At 32.2% G+C, this 9,740-nt stretch overlaps 1 protein-coding gene across 2 annotated transcripts in view; it reads right to left on the reverse strand.

The window, feature by feature from the left end:
* Positions 1 to 9,740, reverse strand: part of slc6a5 (solute carrier family 6 member 5) — a 66,902-nt gene that overhangs the window by 56,588 nt on the left and 574 nt on the right. Inside the window, exons 2-3 of one of the 2 annotated variants that reach the window (XM_061974794.1) lie at positions 7,177 to 7,222; positions 6,232 to 6,633 (exon numbers count right to left, since the gene is read on the reverse strand). In XM_061974794.1, the coding sequence (XP_061830778.1) occupies positions 6,232 to 6,633; positions 7,177 to 7,222 (448 nt within the window). The remainder of the gene's footprint in view (positions 1 to 6,231; positions 6,634 to 7,176; positions 7,223 to 9,740) is intronic. The other variant, XM_061974795.1, reaches the window with a different exon arrangement.

Here is a 9,740-nt window from a genome sequence, read left to right on the forward strand (position 1 = left end):
CACGCAGTCACGGGGAGAACATGCAAACTCCACACAGAAAGATCCCGAGCCCGGGATTGAACCCAAGACTACTCAGGACCTTCGTATTGTGAGGCAGATGCACTAACCCCTCTTCCACCGTGAAGCCCTGTTTAGCTTTCATGATAATCCAAATTAAAATCTCCCCAGAGGGTTAAGAAGTCCCATGGGCCCAATTTCAAGAAGGGAATTTTATGAATGAATAAACACATCTGATGTTCTGAGATGAGAAACAACCCCATAAAAACACAATTTTTTTTAATAAAAGCATGACGTTTTTTGAGAAATTTTAGTATAAAATGTCAAACAAAAAAAACAGCATTGTTGTCCCTTTAGAAGGTAAGAACTTTAATATCATGTTCACCTTTAAAGATAATAAAAAAGTATCTTATTTTTCAACATTGTTTTATAAAAGCATGATGTTTTTTGAGAAATTTTAGTATAAAATGTCAAACAAAAAAACAGCAGTTTTTTGTCCTTTTAAAATGTAAGGACTTTAATGTCATGTTCACCTTTAAAGATAGTAAAAAAAATAATCTTAAATGTGATCAAATAATGGCAGTTTTACATGAGTATATAAAGATAATAAAAATAATCTTATTTTTTAACATTTTTTGAGAATTTTGGGGGAATTTTATGAATGAATGAACACGTCTGATGTTCTGAGATGAGAAACAACCCCATAAAAACACTATTTTTTCATAAAAGCATGAAGTTTTTTGAGAAATGTTAGTAAAATCTGTCAAACAAAAAAACAGCATTTTTTGTTCCTCTAAAATGTAATGACTTTAATGTCATGTTCACCTTTAAATATAATAAAAATAATCGTATTTTTAAACATTTTTTGAAAAAGCATGAAGTTTTTTGAGAAATGTTTGTATAAAATTTCAAACAAAAAAAACAGCACTTTTTAGTCCATTTAAAAGGTAAGGACTTTCACCTTTAAAGACGATAAAAATAATATATTAAATGTGATCAAATAATGGCAGCATAAATTTGCATGATGTAAATTATGAGGGAAAACAGGCCTAAAAAGAGAGTTTAAAAATATAAATGTTTAGGACTGAAATTGTTTGAAAATTTTTTGCAAGAAATGTCAAACAAAAAAAAAAATATCCCAAACTATCTTTGAAAAAGTATGAATTTTAATGTCCTGTTTAGCTTTCAAAATAATCCAAATTAAAATCTCCCTAGAGGGTTAAAAAGTCCCATGGGCCCAATTTCAAGAAGGAGATTTTATGAATGAATGAACACATCTGATGTTCTGAGATGAGAAACAACCCCATAAAAACACTTTTTTTAGTAAAAAATGTCAAACAAAAAACAGCATTTTTTTTGTCTCTTTAAAATGTAAGATAATAAAAATAATACAAATAATCTTAAATGTGATCGAATAATGGCAATTTTTCATGAGTATAGAATAATAAATAATTAAAATAATCTTAATTTGTAATACCTTTTTTTAAAAAGCATGAAGTTTTTTGAGAAATGTTATCAAAAAATGTCACATTTTAAAAAATCCTTTTTTTTTGGCCCTTTAAAATGTAAGAACTTTAATGTCATGTTCACCTTTAAAGATAATAACAATAATCTTAAATGTGATCAAATAATAGTAGTATACATTTGCATGATTAAGTTGTGAGGAAAAAGGGCCTTCAAATGGGTTTGAAAATAGAAATGTTTAGGACTGAAATTGTATCAAAAATGTTTGCAAAAAATGTAAAAAAATAAAATAAAAATAAGGAAAGAAAGAAATTCCCAAACTATCTTTAAAAAAGTATGGATTTTAATGTCCTGTTTAGCTTTCCAAATAATCCAAATTAAATTATCCCCAGAGGGTTAAAAAGTCCCATGGTCCCAGTTTGAAGAAGGGAATTTTATTAATGAATGAACACATCTGATGTTCTGAGATGAGAAACAACCCCATAACACTATTTTTTTGAAAAAGTATGACGTTTTTTGAGAAATTTTAGTAAAAAATGTGAAACAAAAAACAGCATTTTTTTGGTCCCTTTAAAAATGTAAGATAATATAAATAATCTTAAAAGTGATCAAATAATGGCAGTTTTTCATGAGTATATAATAATAAATAATTTAAATAATATTAATTTTTAACATTTTTTTTTTTTTAAAGCATGAAGTTTTTTGAGAAGTTTAATTAAAAAAATGTCAAACAAAAAAAATAGCTTTTTTGGGGGGCCCTTTAAAATGTAATGACTTTAATGTAATGTTCACCTTTAAAGATAATAAAAAAATATCTTAAATGTGATCAAATAATGGCAGTATAAATTTGCATGATGTATATTATGAGGAAAAAAGGCCTTCAAGGGTTTGAAAATAGAAATGTTTAGGACTGAAAAATGTTTGCAAAAAAAAGGGAAAAAAAAAAAAAGAACAAATTTATCTTAAAAAAAGTATGGATTTCAATATCCGGTTTAGCTTTCAAAATAATCCAAATTAAAATCTCACCAGAGGGTAAAAAAGTCCCATGGGCCCAATTTCAAGAAAGGAATTTTATGAATGAATGAACACATCTGATGTTCTGGGATGAGAAACAACCCCATAAAAACACTATTTTTTCATAAAAGCATGAAGTTTTTTGAGAAACATTAGTAAAAAATGTCAAACAAAAAAAAACAGCATTTTTTTTTTGTTCATCTAAAATGTAATGACTTTAATGTCATGTTCACCTTTAAATATAATAAAAATAATCGTATTTTTCTAATTTTTTGGAAAAAGCATGAAGTTTTTTGAGAAATGTTTGTATAACTAACCTACTCAGTGGCCTAGTGGTTAGAGTGTCCGCCCTGAGATCGGTAGGTTGTGAGTTCAAACCCCGGCCGAGTCATACCAAAGACTATAAAAATGGGACCCATTACCTCCCTGCTTGGCACTCAGCATCAAGGGTTGGAATTGGGGGTTAAATCACCAAAATGATTCCCGGGCGCGGCCACCGCTGCTGCCCACTGCTCCCCTCACCTCCCAGGGGGTGTTCAAGGGTGATGGTTCAAATGCAGAGAATAATCTCGCCACACCTAGTGTGTGTGTGACAATCATTGGTACTTTAACTTTAACTTTAACTTTAAAATTTCAAAATGTGCATGATGTAAGTTATGAGGAAAAGGGGCCTTCAAATGGGTTTAAAAATAGAAATGTTTAAGACTGAAATTGTATCAAAAATGTTTGCAAAAAAATGTAAAAAAAAAAAAAAAAGAAAGAAAAAAAAAAAGAAAAAAAAAGATATTCCCAAACTATCTTTAAAAAAGTATGGATTTTAATGTCCTGTTTAGCTGTCAAAATAATCCAAATTAAAACATCCCCAGAGGGTTAAAAAGTCCCATGGGCCCAATTTGAAGAAGGGAATTTTATGAATGAATGAACACATCTGATGTTCTGAGATGAGAAACAGCCCCATAAAAACACTATTTTTTTTGTAAAAGCATGACATTTTTTTTGAGAAATTTTAGTAAAAAACGTTAAACAAAAAACAGCATTTTTTTGTCCCTTTAAAATGTAGAATAATAAAAATAATACAAATAATCTTAAATGTGATCAAATAATGGCAGTTGTTCATGAGTATATAATAATAAATAATTAAAATAATCTTAAGTTGTCACATTTTTTTTTAAAAAGCATGAAGTTTTTGAGAAATGTTATTAAACAATGTCAAACAAAAAAAAAGCATTTTTTTTGGCCCTTTTAAATGTAAGGATTTTAATGTCATGTTCACCTTTTAAGATAATAAAAATTATTTTAAATGTGATCAAATAATGGCAGTATAAATTTGAATGATGTAAGTTATGAGGAAAAAGGGCCTTCAAATGGGTCTTTCAAAATAATCTAAATTAAAACATCCCCAGAGGGTTAAAAAAGTCCCATGTGCCCAGTTTGAAGAAGGGAATTTTATGAATGAATGAACACATCTGATGTTCTGAGATGAGAAACAACCCCATAAAAACACTATTTTTTTTGTAAAAGCATGACGTTTTTTGAGAAATTTTAGTAAAAAATGTCAAACAAAAAACAGCATTTTTTTTGGTCCCTTTAAAATAAATGTAAGATAATATAAATAATCTTAAATGTGATCAAATAATGGCAGTTTTTAATGAGTATATAATAATAAATAATTAAAATAATCTGAAGTTTTTTGAGAAGTTTTATTAAAAAATGTCAAACAAAAAAAATAGCTTTTTTGGGGGGGCTCTTTAAAATGTAAGGACTTTAATGTCATGTTCACCTATAAAGATAATAAAAATGATCTTAAATGTAATCAAATAATGGCAGTATACATTTGCATGATGTATGTTATGAGGAAAAAGGGCCTTCAAATGGGTTTAAAAATAGAAATGTTTAGGACTAAAAAAGGTTTGCAGTAAATTAAAAAAATTAAAAAATAATAATAATAATTCCAAAAATATCCTTAAAAAAGTATGGATTTTAATGTCCTTTTTAGCTTTCAAAATAATCCAAATTAAAACATCCCGAGAGGATTAAAACGTCCCATGGGCCCAATTTGAAGAAGGGAATTTTATGAATGAATGAACACATCTGATGTTCTGAGGTGAGAAACAACCCCATAAAAACATTGTGTAAAAGCATGACGTTTTTTGAGAAATTTTAGTAAAAAATGTCAAAACAAAAAACAAGAATTTTTTTTTTGTCCCTTTAAAATGCAAGATAATATAAATAATCTTAAAAGTGATCAAATAATGGCAGTTTTTCATGAGTATATAATAATAAATCATTTAAATAATATTAATTTTTAACATTTTTTTTTTTAAAAGCATGAAGTTTTTTGAGAAGTTTTATTAAAAAATGTCAAACAAAAAAAATAGCTTTTTTGGGGGGCCCTTTAAAATGTAATGACTTTAATGTAATGTTCACCTTTAAAGATAATAAAAAAATATCTTAAATGTGATCAAATAATGGCAGTATAAATTTGCATGATGTATATTATGAGGAAAAAAGGCCTTCAAGGGTTTGAAAATAGAAATGTTTAGGACTGAAAAATGTTTGCAAAAAAAAAGGGGAAAAAAAAAAAAAGAACAAATTTATCTTAAAAAAAGTATGGATTTCAATATCCGGTTTAGCTTTCAAAATAATCCAAATTAAAATCTCACCAGAGGGTAAAAAAGTCCCATGGGCCCAATTTCAAGAAAGGAATTTTATGAATGAATGAACACATCTGATGTTCTGGGATGAGAAACAACCCCATAAAAACACTATTTTTTCATAAAAGCATGAAGTTTTTTGAGAAACATTAGTAAAAAATGTCAAACAAAAAAAAACAGCATTTTTTTTTTGTTCATCTAAAATGTAATGACTTTAATGTCATGTTCACCTTTAAATATAATAAAAATAATCATTAATTTGTGATCAAATAATGGCAGTTTTTCATGAGTATATAATAATAAATAATTAAAATAATCTTAATTTTTTTTAATAATTTAAAAAAGCATGAAGTTTTTTGAGAAATTTTATTAAAAAATGTCAAACAAAAAAAAAAACTTTTTTTTTTTTTGGCCCTTTAAAATGTAAGGACTTTAATGTCATGTTCACCTTTAAAGATAATAAAAAATATCTTAAATGCGATCAAATAATGGCAGTATAAATTTGCATGATGTAAGTTATGAGGAAAAAGGGCCTTCAAATGGGTTTGAAAATAGAAATGTTTAGGACTAAAAAAAGGTTTGCAAAAAATTAAAATAAATAATAATAATAATAATAATTCCCAAAATATCCTTAAAAAAGTATGGATTTTAATGTCCTTTTTAGCTTTCAAAATAATCCAAATTAAAACATCCCGAGAGGATTAAAAAGTCCCATGGGCCCAATTTGAAGAAGGGAATTTTATGAATGAATGAACACATCTGATGTTCTGAGATGAGAAACAACCCCATAAAAACACTATTTTTAATTTTAAAAAAATACACTTTATAAAAATTAAAAACATATTGCATGCAGACTTGCTCTTTTAAACATGATTTTGCTCCAACCAAACCCATTATTTCACCTACATTATACTTTTATTTTGAAAAACGCTACAACAGCACATATTTCCGTGCAGTTTCTCAGTATGTCCGAAAAGAAGTCGGAAGTAGTTAAAAAAAAAAAAAAAAAGTTTGCCTTTTAATGAATAGGGAACGTCATTAATTCAATTAAAAAGTTTCTTTTCAAGGTTGAAAAGTAGCAAACGTGCATAAATGAGATTACCGGGGTGACGGTGCCGGTCTGGACGGACATGTTCCCATCCGTCCCCAGCACGACGGTGGTCTGACTCAGCGCGGTCCAGCCGGTGTTGTTCTGCTCGACTTGCGGCGGCGGCGGCGGTTGCGGCGCGTCCCCGCGGGCCGAAACGCTCGAATCCTTCCGAAAGGCCGCATTGGCCGCGGGGGGAGCTGCCGGCGCGGCGTTCTTGAACGTCCCGTACGCCCGGTTGGCGGCGTCCGCTTCTCCCGCTTTACTTTCCGTGCTGGGGCAAAAAGTCTGGCCGCCGTCGTTGCTGCGCGGCCCCGGCGCCGGCGCCGGCGCGCGGTGCTGGTGCACGTGAGGGGGCGTGTCGTCGGCCTTTGCCGGTCCGTCCGGTTGCTTGGCCGCCATTTCTCCCTGCTCGTCCTGGAACGTGCAAGCGTGGGGGGTGAGGGGGAAAAGTGCGTCTTTTTGCAACATTTTCATGCACGCGTGGGGTTTTTTGTTTTTTTTTTGAATGCGCGTTCATGCGTGGGGAGGGGGTTGCTTATACACCCCCCTTTCTGGAGGATTCTTTAATTTTACGGCCCATTTCCCACCCGCGTGTCATCCAGCAACACGCATCCAAGATTTTTTATTTTATTTAATTTTTTAATTTTTTTTATGAGCAATAGACAAGCTACTGCGGGGCTCTGCGGCGCGTCTCTCCCGGGGAAAGCGCGCAGCACCACCGGCGTGACCAGTGGGGCTGCTTGACCCGGAGCTCAAACGGGAGAAAAAAGGTGTCTTAAAAACCACAGAAAAATGACGTCATTGTTATTTTTAAGCAGCAAAATAAGCCCGAGTCAGGGAAAAAAAAAGACAATAAAAAATGTGTGTGGAAATGTGCAGAAAAGTCGAGTTGGAGCCGTGCGTAAAAGTGTAAAAAGAAGCTCGGCGAGGGATAGAAAGGGAAAAAGCGTGACTTACCATCCTGCAGAGCTCTGCGAACGGCGTGGAAGTGCTGCTGCTGCTCCTGCGTGAGGGTGGGGAAACAAAGATGAAGAGAAGGTGAGCGCGCGGAGTGGGTCGTGGGTGTGTGTGCGCACTGCTTTTCTTCCGGTGGCCCCCGTGCGTCAGTGCGCGGCAAGGTGCCCTTGGCGGGACGTTTTCTTGATAACTTTGATCAATCTTTTTTTTTTTGGTTTTTTTTTTTTTTTAAAGGGGACGAGGGTGGGAGAGAAGTGTGCACGTGCGTGGAAGAGACGCGTGGGTGTGTTTTTACGCGCAACGCCTGACGTGGACTTTTTATTTTATTTTATTTTTTGCGCAAACCCACGCGCGTGCACAAATGCCAGCTGACGATTTTTTTTTTTTTTTTTGGCGGGAACATTTTTGACAGGTCATGTGACACGACTGCTGTGCGTGCGCAAATTTAACGTGACGGCAGCATGGCCTCCAAAAAAAAAAAGTTATGTTTAAACACACACTCAAACATTAAAGTATGTATATTTACACTGATCAAGTTCTTGTGTGTGTGTGTGTGTGTGTGTGTGTGTGTGTGTGTGTGTGTGTGTGTGTGTGTGTGTGTGTGTGTGCGTGCGTGCGTGTGTGTCCCTCAAATACTGCATTGCGCATGTTCTCCCTTGGAACAGGAAATGCTTATATAGGCAATTTTTGCATGAAAACAAATAGTATTGTATTCACAAAAGTCCCCATTCTTCCTTTTAGATGGTTAAATGTGACTTTAAAACAAGCATTTTGTTTATTTTTATTTTATGCATTATGCATTTAGGGTGGGTGGTGTCCAATGTGTGGCCCGGGGGCCAATTATGGCCCACAGTTCGATTTTTTTTTTTGGTCTTGCGGCGTCTTGTAAGAATAAAATAAAAACAGTAAAAAATTCAGAAAAAAGAGAAAAAAAATTGTAATGTAATGAAAAAAAGTGGAAAATGATATTAACTAATATTAATAATAATAATTTGTTTGATCCCCTTTAACACAAAGCCGACACAAAATGTTGTCTTTAAATATATACATGTCTGTTTGTAGATTTTCCTATTTATTTACAAAATAAAAGAGTATCAAAATGACCACAGCATGTTTTGGCTTTTCAGTATGTGGCCCCTGGTGGAAAATGTTTGGATTTAATCTGCATTATGATACTGGCTAAAATATACATAGTGTAAAAAAAAAAAAAAAAAATAAAAAAATAAAAATTGCTAATACATTATATTAATGTGCATTTTTGCATTAAAACAAACATTCCAAGCATTTAATTACTTTTAGAGGATTGAATGTGACTTTAAAACAAGCATTTTGTTTATTTTTTTTTTTCAAAACTTCGGCTTGTGTCTTGCTGCCCTATGGCAACTAAATGTTGGTATATATTTAGGGCGGGGTGGTGTCCAAAGTGTGGCCCGGGGGCCAATTACGGCCCACAGTTACGATTTTTTTTCGGTCTTGCGGCGACTTGTAAGAATGAAATCAAAACAACAATAAAAAATTTAGAAAAAAGACAAAAAAAATTGTGATGTAATGAAAAAAAGTGGAAATTGTATATACTAATAATAATAATAATAATATGTTTGATCCCCTTTAACACAAAGCCGACACAACATGTTGTCTTTAAATATATACATGTCTGTTTGGAGATTTTATTATTTATTTACAAAATAAAAGAGTTTCAAAATGGATGGTGGATTTTTTGTTTTTGTTTTTCTTTTGTCATAAAAAAATACAATCATGTGTGCTTACGGACTGTATCCCTGCAGACTGTATTGATCTATATAATGTAGGAACCAGAAATATTAATAACAGAATGATTTAATTAAAATATATATATATTTTTATTTATTTTTATTTATTTTTAATTTCTTGTGCGGCCCGGTACCAATCGATCCACGGACCGGTACCGGGCCGCGGCCCGGTGGTTGGGGACCATTGTTTTAGAGGATTTAATGTTTATTTTTATTTGTCAAAACTACGGCTTGTGTCCTGCTGCCCTATGGCAACAAAATGTTGGTATACATTTAGGGCGGGGGGGTCCAAAGTGTGGCCCGGGGGCCAATTGCGGCCCACAGTTAGATTTTTTTTCGGTCTTGCGGCGACTTGTAAAAATAAAATCAAAACAACAGTAAGACTAAAAAAAATTTGTAATGTAATGAAAAAAAGTGGATATTGTATATACCACTAACTATTAATAATAATAATATTTTATCCCCTTTAACACAAAGCCGACACAATATTTCGTCTTTAAATAAATAAATGTCTGTTTGTAGATTTTTTTAAATGTATTTACAAAATAAAGGCCCATCAAAATGTTTTGGCTTTTCGGTATTTGGCCCCGAGTGGAAAAAGTTTGGATGATAAAGCACCTTTTAATCTGCATTATGATACTGATTAAAATGTCCATACTGTAAAAAAAAAAAAAAAAAAAAAAAAAGTGCTAATATATTTTATTAATGTGCAAAGCAGTTTCTCATAGCTAAAAATAAGCATTTATTTATTATTTCTAGAGTGCAATTTAGGAAAGTTATTGTTTAAATGTTTGA

This window comes from Nerophis lumbriciformis, linkage group LG15 (assembly GCF_033978685.3).
Source record: "Nerophis lumbriciformis linkage group LG15, RoL_Nlum_v2.1, whole genome shotgun sequence".
Lineage (NCBI taxonomy): Eukaryota > Metazoa > Chordata > Actinopteri > Syngnathiformes > Syngnathidae > Nerophis > Nerophis lumbriciformis.